This window comes from Dasypus novemcinctus, chromosome 19, assembly GCF_030445035.2.
Source record: "Dasypus novemcinctus isolate mDasNov1 chromosome 19, mDasNov1.1.hap2, whole genome shotgun sequence".
NCBI classification, from domain to species: Eukaryota; Metazoa; Chordata; class Mammalia; order Cingulata; family Dasypodidae; genus Dasypus; species Dasypus novemcinctus.
Window position 1 is genome coordinate 38994880 of NC_080691.1, and position 22818 is coordinate 39017697.

General features: G+C 38.9%; 1 protein-coding gene and 1 long non-coding RNA gene across 6 annotated transcripts in view; one reads left to right on the forward strand and one right to left on the reverse strand.

Annotated features, from left to right (window-relative positions):
- Positions 1-918: 918 nt before the first annotated feature.
- LOC131274601 (uncharacterized) lies at positions 919-12967 on the reverse strand. The gene is made up of 3 exons (XR_009181877.2): positions 12661-12967; positions 8189-8258; positions 919-5368 (listed from the first exon to the last, which is right to left on the reverse strand). It is a non-coding gene; the product is annotated as an uncharacterized lncRNA (long non-coding RNA).
- The window catches only part of HORMAD2 (HORMA domain containing 2), a 103829-nt gene continuing 93738 nt past the window's right edge, over positions 12728-22818 (forward strand). The window contains exons 1-2 of one of the 5 annotated variants that reach the window (XM_058281638.2): positions 12728-13218; positions 20793-20880. In XM_058281638.2, the coding sequence (XP_058137621.1) occupies positions 20830-20880 (51 nt within the window). In that variant the 5' untranslated portion in view covers positions 12728-13218; positions 20793-20829. Of the gene's footprint in view, positions 13239-20792; positions 20881-22818 lie in introns of all 5 variants that reach the window. The other 4 variants (XM_058281640.2, XM_058281637.2, XM_058281636.2 and 1 more) reach the window with 4 other exon arrangements.

The window sequence follows — 22818 nt, forward strand, 5'->3', positions numbered from 1 at the left end:
ATCAACGTAATATACCACATTAACAAATTGAAGGAGAAAAACACATGATCATCTCAATCAATGCAGAAAAGGTATTTGACAAAATCCAACATCTTTTCTTTATAAAAACACTTCAAAAGATAGGAATAGAAGGAAGATTCCTCAATATGATAATAGGCATATATGAAAATCCCATAGCCAACATTGTATTCAATGGGGAAAAGTTGAAAGTTTTCCCTCTAAGATTAGGAATAAGACGAGGATGCCCACTATTGCCACTGTTATTCAACAATGTACTAGGAGTTTTATTTAGAGTAATTATACAAGAAGAAAAAAAAACCCAATTTGCAGATGACATGATCCTGTATTTAGAAAATTCTGTAATGTCTATAACAAAACTACTCAAGCTAATGAATGAGTTCAGCAAAGTGGCAGGACATAAGATCAACATGCAAAAATCATTAATGTTTCTGTACACTAGTATTAAACAATCTGAAGAGAAAATCGGGGAGGGGGAATTCAATTTACAATAGCAACAAAGAGATTCAAATACTTAGGAAATCAATTTAACCAAAGAAGTACAGGACCTATATGCAAAAAACTACAAAACAATGTTAAATCAATTAAGACCTAAACAAATGGAAAGACATTCAGTGTTCACAGAGTGAAGATGTCAATCTTACCCAAAATGATTTATAGATTCAATGCAATAACAATCAAAATTCTAACAGCCTACTTTACAGAAATAGAAAAGGCAGTTACCAAATTCATTTGGAAGGGAAAATGCACCAGAATAGACAGAGGCATTCAATAAAAGAAGAGCAACATGGGAAGAATTTCACTGCCTGACCTTGAAACATATTACAAAGCTACAGTGGTCAAAACAGCATGATACTGGCATAAAGACAGACACAACAATCAGTGGAAGAGAAATGAGAATCCAGAAATAAATCCTCACCTTTATGGCCAACTTTTTGTTGTTCTTTTTCCATTTAAAAAATTTAGTGAGGTATACCAGTCATATATAAACATACATAAACAATAAGTATATAGTAAAAGTTGTGAACTTACAAAACAAACCACGTAACATCATACAGGGCTCTCTTACTTCAACCTACCACCAATACCCTGTATTGTTTTGAAACATTTTTTAAACAAATGATGAAAGAGCATCCTCAAAATATTACTACTAACCAAAGTATCTTATATTTGGTGTATTCCCCCCCAATCCACCCTATTATTATTTCTATATCATTTATTTATGAACATACATAGTAAGTGAATAGTAAAAGTTGTGAGCTTACAAAGCAAACATGCATAACATCATAGAGGGATCCCATACATCAATCCACCACCAACACCTTGCATTGTTGTAAGACATTTTTACAAATTATGAAAGAATATCATGAAAATCTTACTAACTATAGTCCATATCTTATATTTTGTGTTTTTCCCCGAACCCACCCTATTATTTTTAAAGTATATTTTTATTACTGAAGTTGTGAATTTACAAAATAATCATGTACATGTGCAGAACTCCCATACAACACCCCTCCATCAACACACCACACCGTGGTAGAACATTTGTTACAGATTGTGAGATATTATCATCAAACTACTACCACTGACTATGGTACCTAGCATACATTTGGCAGTTTTTCCATACTCCTCCATTATCAACACAGAACATCTTTGGCACAGATGCACAAATATTATAGTACTGCCATTAACCACAGTTCATAGGTCACTCCAGTTGTATTTACCCCATGCTTCTCCACATTCCCACCACCCTGCAATAGTGATGTACATCTGCTCTAGCTCACAAAGGACACTCTTGCATCTGTACCACTGTAGCAGTTTGGCATTATTTAAGAATTCCAAAAATAGATACTGAATTATGTTTGTAAACTGGTCTGTTCCTCTAGGCATATTAGATTATACTGGATCCAAAGGTTTCACTTTTAGTTAATTAAATAATAATTAAGGCTTTGATTGGGCCATGTTAGTAGGATGTTGCACCCTGCCCCCTTGGTGGATGGGGACTCACAGAGAAAACAACATGGCAGAGGAGACAGTTGGAGTTTTTGGATGCTGAAGTCCCAGGAAGTAAACACACAGAGATATGTGAGGATCAAGAGAGAAGGCTCCATTAGACATGGCAGAGGCCCTGGGAAGAGAGATGAGCCATCCACCTGACAGTTTACAGCTGGCCTTGTGGAGAAAGCAGAGGAGCTGCTTTCTAGAGAAACCAGAGAGAAACAAGCTGAGATTGGAAGAAGCTGGGACCATGGAGCCTTGGGAGGAGGAGGAAATTATTTTGCCTGAACGTGTCGCAAAAGACTCTGAGAAAGTACCTCTTATGGTATCTTGAGGAGGACTCTTTAGGGTCTTGTGACTGTAAATGTCTACCTCAAATAAATACCCTTCATAAAAACCAACTGATATCTGGTATTTTGAATCAGCACCCCTTTGGCTAATACAATCATCAACCACAATTCTCATCCACCTGGGTTTACTGTATTATTCAGTCCCTACATTATTCTCTAGTTTTTTTTTTAAAGATTTTGAAATTTATTTCTTGCCCCTTCCCCTCCCACCCCGCGCCAGTTGTCTTCTGTGTCCATTTGCTGTGTGCTCTTCTGTGTCTGCTTGCATTCTTGTCAGTGGCACCAGGAATCTGTTGTCTCTTTTTGTTGCGTCATCTTGCTGCATCAGCTCTCTGTGTGTACGGCACCACTCCTGGGCAGGCTGCACGTTTTTAGCATGGGGTGGCTCTCCTTATGGGGCACACTCCTTGCGTGTGGGGCTCCCCTAGCAGGGAACACCCCTGCATGGCACGGCACTCCTTGCGTGCATCAGCACTGCACATGGGCCAGCTCCATATGGATCAAGAAGGCCCGGGGTTTGAACTGTGGACCTCCCATGTGGTAGGCGGACACCCTATCCATTGGGCCAAATCTGCTTCCCTACTAGTGTTTTTTAAAGTCTTTTTTATCTGATATAAGTAGAGCTACTCTGGCTTTTTTTTCATTGTTTGTTTTGTTATGTTACTGCATGTATGGAATATCTTTTTCTACTCTTTCCCTTTCAATCTAATGATATCCTTGGGTCTACGGTGAGTCTCTTGCAGAGAACATAGAGATGACTCATATTTTTTTATCCATTTCACCAGTCTGTGTCTTTTGATTGGAGAGTTTAATGCACTAACATTCAATGTTATTACTGTAAAGGCAGTTCTTATTTCGCCCATTTTGACCTTTGGGATACCCAATAAGATTAAGTGCCAATTTCTCTTCAGAAACCACGGAGGCAAGATGACAGTGGTATGGTATATTTAAGATAATGCAAGAGAAAATTCCAGCCAAGAATTTTATATCCGGCAAGACTGTCTTTCAAAAATGAGGGTGAATTTAAAATATTCACAGATAAACAGAAACTGAGAGTTTATAACAGAGTGACCAACCTTACAGGAAACACTGATGGGTGTGCTACAGTCTGAAAAGAAAAGATAGGAGAGAGAGGCTTGGCAGACAACCCAGAAATGAAGATTACATCAGCGAAATGAACCAAAAGTGTCAAAAGAGTGGTGAAAATAAAATATGACATATAAAACCCAAATATTCAGGAGTAAACTTAACCAACAATGTAAAGCACTTGTATTCAGAAACTACAATTCATTGTTAAAAGAAATTTAAAAAGACCTAAATAATTGGAATAACATTTCAATAAGTGAATTTTATATATGCTCATGTGTAAATGATATAAAAATAATAATAATAGGGTGGGTTGGGGGAAAGTACTTTGGTTAGTAATATTTTGAGGATGCTCTTTAATCATTAGTTAAAAATGTTTCAAAACAACGCAAGGTATTGATTGTAGGGTGAGGTATGAAGAGCCCTGTATGATGTTATGTATGTTTGTTTTGTAAGTTCACAACTATTACTATACACTTCTTGTTTATGTATGTTTATGTATGAGTGATCTACTTCAATAAATTTTTTAAAAATGAGGGTGAGTTCAAAGTCTTAACAAATAAAAATTGATAGAATATGTTACCAAAAGATCAGATTTAGAAGAGATACTAGAGAGGGTGCTGCAGCCTGATGAGAAAAAACAAGGGTGGGAGATTTGGAGAAGAATTTAGAAATGAAGATTATTAGGAAGGGTAAACTAAGGATAAGAAGACAGACAATAGAATAGTATGACAACAGAAAACTGAAGGACAAAATAGATGAAGTAATAACACTGAATATTAATGGATTGAATTCCCCAACCAAAAGACATAGACTGATAGAATGGATTAAAAAAATATGAACCATCTATATGTTGTCTACAAGAGACCCACCTCAGACATAAGGACACAATCAGGTTAAAAGTGAAAGGTTAGAAAAAGGTAATCCATGCAAACAGTAACCAAAAAAGAGCTGAAGTAAACCAGATAAATGTAAAATAACAATATTATAGTATATGAACAATTACTCAGTGCAACTAGCAAATTGTTCCTGTGATCAGCATTCTGTAAGTTTCTTCATACAAAATAAACACTTGCTTTTAATTGGGGAGGACTGGAAAAGAGATATATTTTTTTGGATGCTTTTCTTTAATCCTTTCTTATGTATACTCATTAATTAAAATAATCCATCTGCATCAATATTTAGCATGACTACTGTTGAAAAGATTTTGAGTTTTTCTGCCTCATAAAATTATGAGTTGGCATATTGTTATCTGCTGTAATTGATTCCAATAAGATATGAAGAATTCCCAAATAGGAATCTGATTATCCAGAAAGAATTATGGCCTAAATGGAAATTAAATAACTAAACCAACAATTTATTTCATTCTTAGAGATTATTATGTCCAATATAGTTAGAGCTGTAATATAGAACTTAGAATTATGTCATAATTAATTTCTATTGTTAGAATTATTAAAAGAAAAAAATGATAAAAAAGAAAAAACAAAAGAACAAGTAAAAAAAATAATTATTATTTACATTTATTAATGTTTGCTGCTATACTATTTCTTATAATTAATTATATTAAATCTAGCCTGGCCTTGCACCCTCTTTTAAAATTTGTAGTTTATTTTTCTATTTATTTTACAATAAAGGTATTTTTTTTTAAAAGATTTATTTATTTATCCCCCCACCTTGCAGCTTGCTTGCTATCTGTTCTCTGTGTCCATTCGCTGTGCGTTCTTCTGTGTCTACTTGTCTCCCCCTTTGTTGCGTCATCTTGCTGCACCAGCTCTCTGTGGGCACAGGCTAGCTTGCCTTCACAAGGAGGCCCTGGGACACAAACCCAGGGCCTCCCATATGGTAGACGGGACCGATAGGTTGAGCCACATCCACTTCCCATCCACTTCCACTTCCCATAAAGGTCTTTTTAACCACTAAAAAAAAAAAAGCCACTGATTATACACTTTAGATAGAGCATATGGTATGTGAATATATCTCAATAAAACTGCTTAACAAATAAGTAATTGTGCAGGAACAGCCAGAAATAGCACTTATATACAACAGGGGAAACAGAGTGATTGAGAGGAGAGAAATTTCCTTGTTTGTCTGTTTTTTATTATTGAAATAATGAAAATGCTTTAATAATGACTAAAGTGATGAATGCACAACTATGTGATTATACTAAATGCCATGATTGTATACTTAGGATAAATTATATGCTTTATTAATTTGTATCAATAAATTTTATGTTTAAAAAAATAGGGTTGATTGGTAGACAAATACACCAAATATAAGATATGGACTATAGTTAGTAGGAATATTTTGACCATATTCTTGTATAGTTTGTAACAAATGTATCACAACAATGCAAGGTGTTGGTGGAGGGGTGATGTGTGGGACCCCTGTATGATGTTATGCATTCTTATTTTGTAAGCTCACAACTTTTACTATACACTTATTGTTTATGAATCTTCATGTGTGAATGATTTCTTTCAACAAAAAAATATTTTAAAAAAAGATACTACTACTCAACAAAAAAGACAAACCAGCCAAATAAAGCATGGCAAAAGATATAAACAGACATTTGTCCAAAGAAATACAAGTGGCAAAACAACACATGAAAAAATTCTCACCACCACTAGTGATTAGGGAAATGTAAAGCAAAACTACAATGAGATATCATTTCACACCTATCAGAATGGCCACTATTAAAAAGACAGAGAACTACAAGTGTTGGAGAGGCTGTGGAAAGACAGGAACCCTTAGTAAGTGATGATGGGAATGTAGAATGATACAGTCACTGTGGAGGACTGTTTGGCAGTTCTTAAAGAAGTTGAATACAGATTTGCTTCATGACCTGGCAATATAACTGAGAGTGGTGACGTGAACAGACATCTGCACACCAATATTTAGAGTGTTGTTATGACTTCCAAAAGTTGGAAACAACCCGGGTATCCATCAATTGATGAATGGATAAACAAATTATAGTGTATTCACATGACAGAATACTATGCAGCTATAAGAAGAAATGAAGTTGTAAAGCATATGACAACATGGATGATCCTGGAGAACATTATGTTGAATGAAGCAAGCCAGACACAAAAAGGACAAATACTGTAGGATTGTGCTACTATGAACTAAATATATTGTGTAATCTCATGGAGTTAACAACTTGCATATGGGTCAAAAGAAAATAGCATGAAGTTAGAGAATGGAAAGCTGAGGGTTAACATGCACAGAATTGGTAAAAAGGATGTGTATTAATCTTTGGAAATGAGTAAAAAAGGTGAGAGCCCAACATAATGTTTGTAACTAGCAATACTATTATATGAGTATGAAAGTGTTTAAAGAGAAAGTATAAGGTGATGTGTGTCAGTAAAAGGAAAGCTAAAAAAGGTAACAGGGAACTGTATAGCATAGTAAAACACCATGTGAAATATGAATATGGGTAAATTGCATATATAAAACCATTTGAAGCTGAACAAATATATATTAATACTACAAAATGTTAATATCAGACAAAAAGAAATACCCATTATGCTATGTGAAAGAAACCAGACACAAAGTACTACATATTGTATTCCATTTATGTAAAATGTAAATATAAATCAATTTATAAAGATGAAATTAATTAAATTATATAGGGCTGGGGAAGGAATGCTAAGGGGTGTGGAGTTTTTCTTTTTGGAGTAATTGTTCTAAATTTTTTTGTGGTTACAGATGCACAACATTGTGATTATACTAAAAGTCACTGATTGTATACTTTGGAGGAACTGTATGCTTTATTAATATGTATCCATAAAATTGATTCATTAAAAAAATAATTACACAGAAAAAAAAAAAAATACCTGTATCAGATTTCTCACAGTTTGTTTCAGGTCATGCTAAGATGATAAGAAACCTGGATTTTAAACTAGTGATCTTCTCAGGCAGAGGTCATTTGTATTTACAAATTTGTTATCATTATGCTAATATAAAACTGAGAAAAGAAAAAAGCCCCTAGTGGGACTGAGGCTGCAATATGGTATCCTAGGAGTTCTAAAACAGTTTTTGGTACCAAAATGTGTGGAAAATAAAAGGCCTCAAAATATGGGCTGTTGGGAAGCGGACTTGGCCCAGTGGTTAGGGCGTTCGTCTACCACATGGGAGGTCCGCAGTTCAAAGTCCGGGCCTCCTTGCCCCGTGTGGAGCTGGTCCATGTGCAGTGCTGATGCGCGCAAGGAGTGTCCTGCCATGCAGGGGTGTCCCCTGTGTAGGGGAGCCCCATGCACAAGAAGTGTGCCCTGTAAGGAGAGCCGCCCAGCAGGAAAGAAATTTCAGCCTGCCCAGGAATGGCGCCACACACACGGAGAGATGATGCAGCAAGATGATGTAACAAAAAGAGACACAGATTCCTGACAACAACAGAGGCGGACAAAGAAGTACACGCAGCAAATGGACACAGAGAACAGACAACTGGGGCAGGGGGAGGGGAAGGGGAGAGAAATAGATAAAAATCTTAAAATATATATATATGGGCTGTCAGTAGTATGGTGAATTTTAACATCACCACATCTTGGATCTCTATGCAGATGTACCAAGTAGCAATCACGGATAGCCAGTTTAAAACCTAGATAATCTGAAATATTTTCTTATAAATGATAAACATTAAGAGGAATAACATCATTTTACATGTCACCAAAACTTCATATTCAGCAGAAAACAGAACCAAGCAGCCAAACAGAATGTTTTTATAAAGTTTGAGAATTCAATACCTTCCCCAACTTCATTTCTAAGTAGCAGCACTCAATCAGGCAGCAGCTAGTCACTTATAGCCCATCATTCCTGTTGAAGAAACACATAACCCACATGGGGATTCTTCTGACAGTCAGAAAGATGAATTCAAAGGATGTAGAAACTGATATGCAAATCTAAGTGGGCATGGAGGTCATAATAAATTGCCACCTCCATATGGAATTATATTGTGTTTTGTGGGTTAAAGCAGTAGGAGTTTTGTTTAGTACTCATAATCTGGGGCTTTTTTCATCTTTACTGGCTTCTCTTTGTCTGCCAAAGGATGGATAAAATGTAGAAGTAAATGCAGGGAAGTGGACGTGGCTCAACTGATAGAGCATCCATCTATCATATGGAGGGTCCAGGGTTCGATCCCCAGGGCCTCCTGACTCATATGATAAGCTGGCCCACGTGCAGTGCTGCCGTGCTCAAGGAGTGCCATGCCACACAGGGGCGCCCCCACGTAGGGGTGCCCATGCACAAGGAGTGTGCCCCGTAAGGAGAGCCGCTCTGTGTGAAAAAAGCACAGCCCACTCAGGAGTGGTGCCGCACACACTGAGAGCTGACGCGGCCAGATGACGTAACAAAAAAGAGACACAGTTTCCCAGTGCTGCCGGATAATGCAGGCTGATACAGAAAAACAGCGAATGGACACAGAGAACAGAAAACAGCGGGAAAGGGAGAGAAATAAACACAATAAATCTTTAAAAAAAAAAAAAAAAAAAAAAGAGAAGCTAACGCAAATTGGTAATCCCTTACCTTTCTTTCTAAAAAATATCCCAGTTAAGCTAGATGATACAGACAGTTTACACACAGAGGCTTGACTCAAAATTCAGTTCTTTAAATCATTTTGCCTCTCTTTTCTTGTAATGCTTAAAATTCAAAGACTTAGAAGTCCCATCAGAATCACATTTATAAACACTACTGACCAAAAGCATCAAGTGGCTATTGCATGCCCTAATGGCCCAATGGAGGTCAGGATAAAGTAATATCCTAGTGCAAAAACAAGAGGGCGTGAAATAATGCACCTGGCAAAAGAGAGCCACATTTGACTTATCCTTAGTGAGGAAGGAAACAAAGATCAGAAGAGACTCTAACTCACTTTTCTTAACCACAAGAGGCCCTTGGGATTGCAAAAGAAACATTTAGCGTTGAGGAGCAAGATGCTCCCAGGAATGGAAAGACAGGATCTTACACCTCCCACTTTTCTCCTGCTGTAAAGTGGTAGGCAAAATGTCCACTTTCATTGTTTGAGGTAATCTAACCACTGCCAAAGAACAAGGAAAGGAAATTATATATACCTGCTCTCCTCCTAAAAATGCCACCTCCTTTGTGAAGCTGTCTTGACTCCATACTATATACTTTATTCTTCCACTAATATTTACAAACTATTTCCTATGTGAGTAATGTGTTTACAGGTCTCCTCTTACTAAACTGTAAACTTCTAAAGCTCTGGGACCATAGCACCAAGGAGAATGCTTTAATATAAGCAGTAGGTACAAAATAAATGCTTCATGAATGAATATAGTGGTGTTAGCTTCATGACGGCTACAAGCTATGAAGGTTTTAAAAGTCCTAATGAAAGATGAAAGCAAATAGGATAAAGAAGTCACCCATCCTATTGAGCAGTTCCCTTTATCCCAACCTCTCTTCTTCATTTTTACCATTACTGTGTTAAATGGGGAGGGGGGAGACACATTTTGAGACATCCTCCTGGAAATGTATTTTATATTCGTTATGTTTATTTAGATAAAGCTTAAGTAAACCATCTTTTGAAGACTTCCAAGATTAAACTAGCCTTAATGGGGATAGTACCAATCAGTTTAGGTAGGCAAAAAGTATCTCCACTTCCTTTCTTTGTGCACTTGGCTTTCAGAAGCCTCAGAAGAAACTCCCAGATTCTAAAAGCTGACAGCATGGCTCCACAAGACACTATTCCTGGATGCTGCCTATGTAAAATGATTGAGAAGGGGAAAGAAGGAATCCTGAATGCCTATTAACTGAGAAGGAAAAGTGGTTTGTAGCCTTCAAAATACAAGGGTCTAAACCGGAGACTGATTAATGTGGAGGAGTGAGTGAGAACTGCTTCACAGGTAGACAAAGTAAAATGAATTTATGTGTAAGATCCCCTGCTAAAGGCCTTTCTGGATGTAGGTTCTTTGGGGGTAGAGAGACCTGTATTCTTGAAAATTAAAGGGAAAAATGCAAATGGATGAAGAAGCCACATCCCAATATTTTTGTATATGTTATGTAAGGCAGGCTATAGTACTTTAAGTGGGGCTGCAGCAGTTTTCTTTCATACCAATACTTTCAATTTAAGTACAATGATGAATGCAGAAACCAAATAGCAATTTAAAAAGTACAAAGAAAGAAGGGTCAATTTTAGGCAATGAAAGTCATCTCAAATAAGATTTTTCCCCCTTTCTTTTCACCTGTTTCAGGTGTTTATTTTACTGCTGGGTATAAAGTTTAGCAAAACTTTAACAAGAACTTTGAACTTTGTCAAATTTCTAGTTATTTGGAAATTTCTAAGTAATGATCAATTTCTATCACATTGTAAGTTTTTTCCTTCCAAAACAAACAAGATTCTTTGCATTGACAGGAACGATTTCCAGGTTCTTATTGCTGAAAGGTACAAAAGTAGATAAGGAATTGTTTGAATATCATAAAACACTTTTGAGTTCATTAGGCCATTATCCCCAGGTCTGGATTTAATCAAAAGATGAAGAGTATACACTCAAAAAGCTTTTAGTTGACAAGAAGCAAGTCTTTGGATTGGAATTTCTATGTTGGAGTTATAACTCAGCTTCATGGAAAAGTAATCAGACTCCTGCCTGGCTGGAGACAAGAAAAAGCCTTGAAATAAGAGGTGTGAGACCATGAGTTGTACTTCTGACCTTATCTCTTAGGAAGCTTAGGCACCTTGAGCAAGTTACTTAAACTCTCCTCTGAAGCAGAGGAATAGACTTTGCTGATCTAAGCCCCCTCTAGCACTATCAATTTTTGTCTATTTTTGCGCTTTAAGGCATGGATTAGTTCACTCAACATCTATTTGGATACCTTCAATGAATACAACAACAGAAAAGTAAAAATAACAGTTCCTGCCTTCAAGGTGTTGATAGGCCAGTAGGAAAGGTGAAGGCTTTACCCAATGCTCCTAGCACAGGGCCAGGCACAGGTGCTATTCATCCTCTCAGGTTCCAAACAGAGGTCACAAGAAGCCCAGAGCGGATGGAGGAGGGAAAAAAGTAGGAGAAATCTCACAGAAGCTCTTTGGAGGACAGGGGCAATTTTCATTTTAGCCCACCAATGTTCACTGAGTACCCAATGTGAGCTATGTAGGGACTGTGCTGAGCAGTGGGCAAAGTGGGGTGACCCGGGCAGACCAGGCCTCTGATGAAACTGACATTCTAGGTGGTCGAGAAAAGACAAACAAGTTAATAAACAGATGAAATGATAACTGTGATAGGAAGCAGGGTAAAATGTGAGAGAATTTCTAAGTCAGTACTGGGGGGGGGGTGGCGCTTGCCATTAGCGACTACGAAGTTGGGAAAGGTTCTTTGGAGATGGCAGTAGTTGACAAAGCTCAGGAACTGAGGCAGATGAGTGAGTACAGCCAGCAGAGGGGCAGGTGGTCCAGCCAGAGGGAAGTGGGTAAATGCTAAGGCTGGCTGGCACAGAAAAATCATCTGTATGGCTGGAGCTTAAAGAGCAAGCTGGAGGGTTACTGGGAAAGGATTTAAAACACTGGTTCTTAATCGAGGGTTATTTTGCCTGGAAACATTTTAGCTGCCACAATGGAGAGAAGGGGTACTACTGTGGAGGTAGAGAAAACCTGCATTAAAGAAATTCTTCACCTCAAAGTCTTGCTTAGTCATTATGTTATAAACTTATGTTCCGACAGACTTGAATCCTTTTTTTTCCCCATCCTTTCCAAGAAAAATAAAATAAGAACAGGTTTCAAGTGGCCCAGTGCTTCATCTACTCTCTTAGGAAATCACCACCGCAGAGGCTCAAGGGACTCCTCCAACCTTTGAAACATCCACGAGTACTAAATATCCACCTAAACACCCGGGAAACCCGCACCGAACTGTTCACAAGAGGAAGGCCCTCTGTGGAAGGGACTGAGAGCAGGGGCAGTGTCAAAAGGAGAATATATTCGTGTTTTATTTGCGTAATTACACATGAATGTTAAAAATAATGCACATTAGTGTTCGGGCTGTAGGGGAAAATCCGGAGATGCTCTCCAGGGCTGGAAGCCTCCACCCTCTGGACCTCTAACACCCCGGTCCGCGTTGACCCCGTGCCCCTCCGGGCTCTAACTCCCCTCTGCCACGCCAGCCCGCGTTACCCTCCCGCCCCCCTGGGATCCCCTCACCCGCACAGACCCCAACGTCCCTTCAAACTCTAGCCCTGGCCCCAGCCCGTGGGGGCTTCTCCGCGGCCGCCTTACCCCTGCGTTGGGGCACCTCCTCAGGAAGGCCTGCGGCAGGGTGTCCTCGACGTACCCGCTGCGCAAGCGGCGCGGGGCGGAAGGCCCCGTCGGGGCCCTGAGCAGCCCCTCACCCTCGGGCCCCGACGCGCCCGCGGGTGTCGCCTAGGCCGGCCCACGCGCGAACACGGCGCTCGCGACCTCCCCGAGGGTCCCTCAGGCCTGGGAGCACCCTCGGAAAGGCGAGAAGCAGGGAGGGAGAGACGCAGCTCCGGCGGCCGCAACACAAGCAGACTACCCGGCGGGCCGGGGAGGCGCCCGGCACACCAGGGGCTCGTTAGCCGCCGCTCGCCCCCGTTTTGCATATTCATGAGTCAAACCTGGCCGGCCGCCACGGGAAGCCGCAGAGAGATAATGAATTATTCACGAGGCAACGGCTTTCCCCGCCCAGAACGACCTCATTGATTATTCATGAGCGCGAGGGGCGGCTTTGGGCGGAAAAAGGCGGTTGAGACCCGTCCGAGGGAGGCGTGGACGACCTGAGCCGAGGTCGCCTCAGAAAGGGGGCGCTCCTGCATGGTTAGATCTGTTGTCTTGAGGTTATTTTCTTTATCCATTTAATTTTACTAGATGCTTTAGGTTAGATTTAGTGTAAATACTTAGGCTGAGGCCACAAGTCCTCGAAGGAAGAGCGGGAAGGCCGGGGGGCTGAGGAGGAAGACAGGGGAGGCTCCAGGTAGCTTCCCCCCCCCCGCCACCGTTTGACAACGAAAAATTTCACACAAGGCACGGAAAGAGAGTTTTGAAAATTGTACTGGGAACACCCGAATCCGACCATCTAGATTGCTTTTAAGGTCATACTTTTGTGCCTCTGAATAGAAAATCGGTGGAAGTGAAGGGATTGGTCTGGTTGAGGAAGAAGCTGAGCAGTTGGGCAGGCAGAAGATGTCAGTGGAGTGGAAGGAATCATTTTTTGGGGGGAGTGGGTGCTATTCGGGATTTATCTTACCCTGGGCAGCTCTTCTCCAGCCATAATCAATCCCTTGCACAGACCAGGAGGCGAGAGAGGTGTGGTGAGTCCCATGGCTTGACCTCCGCTCCGCTATCACCTTACTGAGGACTTGCCATTTAATCTCTGTGGACTTTAGTTCCCCAAACAATACTGGAGAGAGTATCTTGAAACCCAGAATTAGTCAATCGCCAAAATACGTTCAAGTGTGCAGAGCTTGGGACGGATTGCATAGTACCTCAGGTACTCAGTAAAAATAAAGTGAACGGTGTGGTTCTTGTCCCTAAAGGATTTCTAATCTAATTAGGAATGATAATCTAATTTCTCCCACATCGGACCATAAATTTCTTGAGATGGGACCAATATCTTAACATCTTTGTAATACTGTATAATACCTGGCACAAATGGTGAATGAATGAGTAATCAAAGTGGCATGAAAAAGATATTTTAAAACCCAAAGAGCATGAATACATATCCAATTAATATAGTGAAAACCATTTATTCTGAGTGAGCATGAAGTAGGGGAATTATCAGGGTCAAATGGAGTTTATTAAAATAGTGAATAATAATTTATTGAAGCATGCTCTGTGAAACTTGCAAGTAACTGAGTGACCTTTGGCAAACCAAGTCCCCTTGCTAGGCCTCACTTTATTCTTCTTTATAGTTTTATGTTTTACATTTAAATCCATTTTGAATTAATTTTGTATACAGTGTGATATTTTAGGTTGAGGTGCTTTTTTTTTTTTTTGTCTATGGATGTCCAACACCATTTGTTGAAAAGATTATCCTTCCTCCACTGAACTGACTTTGCTCTTCTTTAAAATGAAGGGAGTAGATTAGTCCAAGAGGATGTCTTTATTGCCATCCAACTTTATGAATCTGTTGAGCCCAATTATAATATGTTAAAATATATTCCCTTTGAGTAAAACCATCCTTCATATTATAGACATGTAAAGAAGGTCATCTAGTTGCATTTTAGAATCCAGCTACTGAATATTGTTAACTTGATGGAAAGGGGATTTTCTTGAAAAAATTTGTTTTGAAAGATTGGAAAAGATGTGTGGAGAGCATTAAGAAATCTTTGATTGTCTTTGCAAATGTAATAAGAACTTTGGTTTTTGCTTTACTCAGAATGGCAAAAAAAAAAAAAAAGTAGTTTAGGCCTTAATAAACTAAACGACAGCTGGTTAATCTTTATCAGAAACTCAGATTTACATATAGAAGGGGCAAAAAAGTAAGTAATTATTCCACCATCATAAACAGGGTAGTCGAAACACAGGTCAAAAGGTAAACTCAGCGAGTCTTTAACAGAGGAAACTCAGAAAACTTGCCTCTTTCTCAGGAAGATCATAATCCATGTCACAGAGTGGACATATCGAACATAAGGCTGTGACTTGTATTGATGCCCTGTGGAAGTTCAGATGTTTGTGGATCCAATATGCAGGCAAATATATAAGTGAAAGACATTTGAAAGTTAGAATTCTGCTCTTAAAATCCATAGTTATGAAATCTCTCCTAGGTTTTTCAATGATGAGTCAGAGAACAAGGTGATAAAAAAACATCAGAGCTATTCTCTGTAAGTACATGATCTGTAGAGTCATACCTCCTGGAGCTGTCATCTTGTGAGCCTCCAAAATTAAGCAGGGTTTGTACTTGAATAGGAAACCTCCACAAAACACCTGCTCACAGGGAAAACACAACAGTAGCAACAGGATAAAAGTTGAAAGGAACTTGGCTATTTTTAAAAATTATTTAGATCTTTTTTGCCTTCCTGAACCAAACTCATTCCAGAACACCAGAAATGGACCCAACCATTATTTAGAATTAAGCAAGCAGTCTCAGCAACTAGGGAAGCACAGGTAGGACATCATATTAGAGGGTAGGAAAGCAGAGGTAAATTTCATTTTGGGAAGTTACTGTGGAAAAAGTCCTAAATTATGAGTCAAAATTTTAAGTTTTAATTTCAGGTGAGCTACTAAGTGACTTGACTGACACTGAGTAAGTCAGCTGACTTTTCGGGACCTTGATTTCCTCATCTAGAAAATTAGGTATTTGAACTTGATAAGATTTCAAGTTCCTCCGACCTCTAAAATTTTGTGATTCTTTTCTAGACCCTTAATTTTTTCTTGTTCCTGTAGTGCCTCTCCACTGATGCAGAAAATCTTTATTGATCACCTACTTTGTTCCAGTACTGTGTTGGTTCTAATAGGCTCATGAATGAGCTAAGCCAGACACAAAAGGCCACAGATACATAAAGACAGCCATAATACAGTATACATTGCAAAGGGCACATAATACAGACTTAGTTTGGGGGATCAGGAAATATTTCCTTGAGAAAATTATATTAAGAACTTGAGACAATTATACTGTCATGAGTATGTGAGTTTCAGGAAATGAGTGGGATTTGGGAAAGTATAGGAGGGTAAGACTATTTCAGCTAGAAGGAATATTAAAAAAAAACTTGAAGGCTAAAGAGAATAAAGTCCTTTGGATTGTTAAAATATTTAAGAATGACTGATGCATAAAAGTGGGGGGAAGTGGTTAGAGGTGAGTCCTAGGGAGGCATGAGCCAGATCTTGGAGCCATGGTAAGGAGTTTGGATTTTATCGTGAGGGCAGTGGGGGAGCCACTGAAGTATTTCAATCAGGGAAGTTACATAATCAAGTTTGTAATTTAAAAAGCAAGCTCTACTGTAATACAGAAAACCAGATTGGAGAAGGGTAACACTGGCAACAGGCAGACTGGTAGTTACAGTAGTCTGGACAAAAGACATTTCTAGCCTGATCTAAAGTAGAGATGACAAAGTGAGGAATAAACAGATTTGAGAAATATTAAGGTCAGTGGATCTGGAAATAAGGGTTTAGGTCCGAGCAATTAAGTATTTAATGATGTCATTCACTGAACTAGGGAACAGGGATAGAATTGGGGAGAAAAGACTTCACATTTGGATGTACTTGGAGCATTAAAGTGGAACTAATAGACGTGTATTGGTCTGCAACTGCCAGAGAGAAACCTGAGCTGGAAACATGCATATAAGAATCATAAGAATAGTAATTGAAACAACAGGAGTGTATTTGCACACCAGGGAGTATGCTGAAAAGTTAGGGGAAAAAAAAAGACCTAGGATAGAAGCCTAAGGAACACCAAAAACTGAGATGGGCATGGAAGAAAAGTCTGAAAAGGACACTGAGAAGGAGCAACTGGGAGGCTGGAGGAAAACTAGGAATTTGAATATAAGTGCATTATATTTTAAGCAAGCATGCCTTTTTATATATAATGAACTGTGTATCTGACAGTGTTCCAATTGCTTTACAAATAATGACTCATTTAATCCCCTCAACAACCCTATGAAGTAGGTACTATTACTATCCCTATTTTACAGATAGGAAAACTGAAGGTCACGGATTAATTTGTCCCTAGTCATATGGCCAGTGAACTGCAGAATAGAATCTGATCCTAGGCATTTTGGTTCCAAAAGAGTCTATGTGCTTAATCATTAGGCTATCCTACCTCTGCCTGGATAAACACAAGAGCCCTGAATAGTTGGATATATCATCTCCATTTTACAAAAAGAAAACTGAGGCCCAGAGAGGTTAAGTAATTTGGGTAGTCGAGTCAGAATTTGAACCCAGTTTCATTAACTCCAAAGCCTCTTTCTACTAGATTATTATTTTTCTGGATATTTTTCTCTGTATATATATAGCATAGATAAAATTTAATTTTGTTTATTTTGTATATATTAATTCCTATGGTATTTACCAAATGTTACTATAATCACGACTAGCTTGAATCCTTTGTCAAAGTCACATACCCTCGATGTCTGAGTTTTTGTAGTTAATATCATTATAATCAAGGTACTCCATCCATTAAAAAAAACATGGATGAAATTATGTACTGTGTTCTAAATGACTAATGTTATTTTCAGGACTTGATTCTATAGGAATGCTATCAGAATATCTTATCATAGAGAAATGAAGAAAACACCAAAACAGAAAGCTATTTAAAAATCATTATTCCTTTTATTCATTGTCTTTAAGTCTAATTATCCCAGTAGGAGATAGTTTACCATGGTTAATGGGCCAGGACTAGAGCTTAAACTTTATAACTACTCCCCACCTCCATTCTTTTCTTGAAGTCATAAGGAAGGCAATTTGGAGGTTATACTCAGAAGAGAAGGTTATACTCTGAAGTCAGCAAAAGATGCCTTGGAATCTTTAAGGACAAAAGAAATACTAGGTTGTTTTCAGGCTCATATACAATATTGTAAAAGAGTGTCCCCTAGTTTGGTGCTGAAGAATTAATTTAAGAGAAATTAAAAATAAACGTTACCTATTTATAATCTCTACCACCACCTTGTGGCAATATCTTCAAATATTCTGCCTTCTTTTATTTGCAAAATCTTCCGAAAACTTGTATTAATTTATATACAAAAGTAGATCACAGGCTATCTTGAGTGATCCAGAATGAATTCCTTTAAATGGGTTATTTTACAAGTATTTTGGTCTGAACTCCATAAAACCTTGAAAAGAAGCCCTAATTGAAAATAATTGAAAATCTGCTTTTTAAAAAAAAATTTTTAGTGAAGCAACAGAGGTGAAAACTATATGTATTTTATTTTATTATTATTTTTTAAAGATTTATTTTATTTTTTTTCTCTCCTCTTCCCCCACATTGTCTGCTCTCTGTGTCCATTTGCAGTGTGTTCTTCTGTGTCCACTTGCCTTATCTTGCAGCACTGGGAAACTGCATCTCTTTTTTGCTGCGTCAGCTCTCCCTGTATGTGGCGCCACTCCTGGGCAGGCTGCACTTTTTTCACGTGGGGCGGCTCTCCTTGCGAGGTGCCCTCCTTGCGCGTTGGGCACCCCTACATAGGGGACACTCCTGCATGGCACGGCACTCCTTGTGTGTGGCAGCACTGCACGTGAGCTAGCTCACCTCACCAGTCAGGAGGCCCTGGGGATTGAACCCTAGACCCTCCATATGGTAGATGGATACTCTTATCAGTTGAGCTGCATTCACATCCCACTATATGTATTTTAAACATGACCTTTTTTTTTGGTACATGCTCAGCAAATGATAGTTTCATTTATGTTTTTGCCTTAGTGTGATAACTTTATTACAAATGATAAAACAATAATATATCATTAACTATAGTCCCATAATTTATATTAGGGTCCACTCTTTGTGTTATAAAGTTCTATGATGTCTTCTTTTCTTTCTTGTAACTCATATGTAACCTAAAACTTCCCATTTTCAAATGTGTAATTCAGAGGTGTTGATTACATTTACAATGCTGCATCTCCATCATCATCATTCATTGCCAGCACTTTACTGTTACCCCAAACACAAATTCTGCACCACGTAAACATTAACTCCACATTCCTCACCCAGTTCCCCATCCCTTTCCTTAATTTCTGACTATACTTATTTTTATACTCTGCTTATTTCATATAAGTGAGATCATACAATATTCGGTCTTTTGTGGCATATTTCAATCAACATGATTCCTTCAAGGTTCATCCATATTGTACCGTGCGTCAGAACTTTATTTATTTATTTGTTTGTTTGTTTATTTATTTAAAGATTTATTTATTTAATTCCCTCCCCCGGTTGTCTGGTCTGTTCTCTGTGTCTATTTGCTGCATCTTGTTTCTTTGTCCGCTTCTGTTGTCGTCAGCGGCACGGGAAGTGTGGGCGGCGCCATTCCTGGGCAGGCTGCACTTTCTCTCGCGCTGGGTGGCTCTCCTTACGGGGCGCACTCCTTGTGCGTGGGGCTCCCCTACGCGGGGGACACCCCTGCATGGCAGGGCACTCCTTGCGCGCATCAGCACTGTGCATGGGCCAGCTCCACACGGGTCAAGGAGGCCCGGGGTTTGAACTGCGGACCTCCCATGTGGTAGACGGACGCCCTAACCACTGGGCCAAGTCCGTTTCCCTATTTTTTTTTTTAATTGCATAATATTCTATTGTATGGATATACCACATTTTATTTATCCTTTCATCTGTTGATATGACACTTGGGTTTCTTCCATCTTTTGACAATTGTAAGTAATGCCTCTATGAACATCGGTGTGAAAATATGTTTGAGTACCTGCTTTCAGTTCTTTGGGAGTATATCCCTGAAAGTGGGATTGCCAGGTCATATGGTAATTCTAGTCTTAATTTTCTGAGAAATATTACCTTCTGAGTTGAATTTGCAAATAATTACATGTGAAGTTAATTCAAATAGTGTTTTTGGCTCCTGCTATACAGAGCACTATTTAGCTCTGAGGTAATAACAAGGATGAGGAGGACCTAGTGTCTTCAGGTGATTTACAATTTATACCTCTTTCAAACATATTTGCAAACAAGTAAATCATTTTATAATTTTAGCTGGGTGGAGGAAACATTTAATCCAGAAATCTTATGCCAAATTTATAGAATATTGGTAGTAGAGATAAAAATGATTATTTAATTTTCCAAAGAATATAGTCAAATTCTAATTATACAGTTGTCTTTTGGAAAACTCATAGGAAGGATTTTCCAACTCATTCATTTTATAGTTTAGATAGAGCCTGATAGAATATTTTAGTATTCTTCCTTTGCTTCTTCAACATTGAGCTTGGTGAACTTCAAAATTGAATAATCTGGGAAACGGACTTTGGCCCAGTGGTTAGGGTGTCCGTCTACCATATGGGAGGTCCGCGGTTCAAACCCCGGGCCTCCTTGACCCGTGTGGAGCTGGCCATGCGCAGCGCTGATGCGCGCAAGGAATGCCTGCCACGCAGGGTGTCCCCCGCGTGGGGGAGCCCCACGCGCAAGGAGTGTGCCTGTGAGGAAAGCCGCCCAGGGTGAAAAGAAAGAGCAGCCTGCCGAGAAATGGCGCCGCCCACACTTCCCGTGCCGCTGACGAAAACAGAAGCGGACAAAGAAACAAGACGCAGCAAATAGACACCAAGAACAGACAACCAGGGGAGGGGGGGGAATTAAATAAATAAATCAATCTTTAAAAAAAAAAAAAAATTGAATAATCTGGGAAATATTTATATTTCACTGTCCTTGAAGTTCATGGTTTGCTTTTAGAATTTTTCAGTTCGGTCTTTGGGCAGATTAAGAAGGAAGTACTGTGTAGTCAAGATCTGTAATTAATTTTCTTTTTTTATAGGTTAGAATTGTTAAAAGAATCCTGATACGTTCCTTTAATGGCCACTGCTCAGCTCTCTCACTCCATCCGAATACGCAAGGCATCTAAGGTATTTGTTAAGATTTAAAAGAAAATCGATGACCATTTAGTGAGTTAGTTCAGAGTCATGACTTTAATCTTTGATGACTTTTTTTACAGCAGTTTTATCAGTTAACTGGCACGTAATATTCTGGGAGACTGTGTCTACATTTTAACTGCCTAATGGACTGACAATGTTCCGAAAATTAGAACAGATTCCTAAAAAGTAACTTACTGGTGCTTGTTTCATGTTTACATAGTTAGATCTTTTAGAGTAAAGGAAATGAGAAACCAAAAGATGTTTAAAGAGAATTAGTTTTTTTTAGACATTCAATTCCTGAAGCAATTAGGGAAACTTCTGATGTACACCTTGATATAATTCGAACTGAAGGTGAGAGCTCTGAGAGAAACTTTGATGCTGAGATCCTGGGGGAGCATGCCAAGGCTAAGCAGCCTTGCTGGGTTGCCCTCGCAAATTTAGCTTGACCCATCAACATTCATTAATGTATCATTTGTTATTTCATTAAGACTTAATATTACATTATGTATCTATATATAATACTGTGATACAGAAGAAATCTTCATCTTCCAAAGTTTGTAATTATGGTAGGGAAATAAGACTGGCAGGAGTTAAGACATTAAACAAAGTGTTATATGATTTATATATATGAGAAAAAAGAGTAAGGCAACACAAATTGTAGGAATTTAGAAAAGGAAGGAGATTTAGTGTGGAATGGAGTGGTTTGTATATGCCTTGTGAAGGATGTGGAACTTTAGGTGGACATTGAATGACGAAAAGGATTTGAATAGAGGAGACAAAAGAGCATTTCATGAAGAAAACATAGCATATGCCTTGAGTATTAGTCTGCCAAAGGGCTGCCAGAAATCTGTTGGCTTTTATAAAGGGTATTTATTTGGGTTAAAAGTTTACAATTAACAAGGCCGTAAAAAGTCCAACTCAAGGTTGCTTTCTCACCAAAATCAGTTGCCACATGTTGAAGCAAGATGGTCCGCGATATGTGACTGGTCTCTGCCTTTCCCTCAAGGCTTCCTCTTCCTCTAGGTTCCAGGGGCCCAGCCTCTTGAGGAATCAGCGCTTAAGTGAAGTCCTCCCTCTCCTGGCAAAGGGCTTATTCCTTTCTGGGCCTCCTATATCAGTCTTGGTTGTTCTGCTTTCTTCCAAATTTCAGCTGTAAGCTATCCAGCAAAATGTCTCATCTCTCCCTAGGGCTTCTCCTTTCTGTTTGAACTTTCTCCTTTCTGTTACATGGCAGGATCAAAAATGACAGAACTCTCTCTTCCTGTGTGTCTGTCTGTCTGAGTGTGCATTTATATCAGACCCAGCAAGGGGACAGAGACTCAACCTGAGTCACGCCCATTGACGTCAAATCAAAAGCCCTAATATTAACAGGTAATCTAATCAAAGATACCTCAGCTGAATTTAATACAATTAAAGAGTATCACACCCAGAGGAATAGATTAGTTTACAAGCATAATCTTTCTCTTTTTGGGATTCATAAAATAATCTCAAATTGCCACACCTTGGCTCAGAATAAGAAATGAGCATGGCATGTTCAGAGAATAGTAAAGAACCCCTCTTTACTGAAGCAGAAGGCTCATGTTGGGCAGAAGTATGAAATAAAATGGGATAGGAACGTTGGGGACAAATTAATATGATTATTAAAAGACCAGCTAAGAAATTTATGCTTTATTCAGAGGGTTTGATCATGAAAATTTATAAAGTAATTGTTTTAGGAATATTAACCTGTAGCAGAGGTAGGAAAGATTGAGGTTGAAGGAGAATTAAGGCTGAGAGAAAGCAGTCATCTTTCTGGCTCTGATTGGATATGTTCACTAAGCAGACTGCTGATCTCAATTTGGTTTCCTAACTGCTTCCTTCTTAGGGGGAAAATGCTGAGCTGGCTATATGAATTACAATCAGCCTGGCAGCTATTTTTCTGACTGTAAA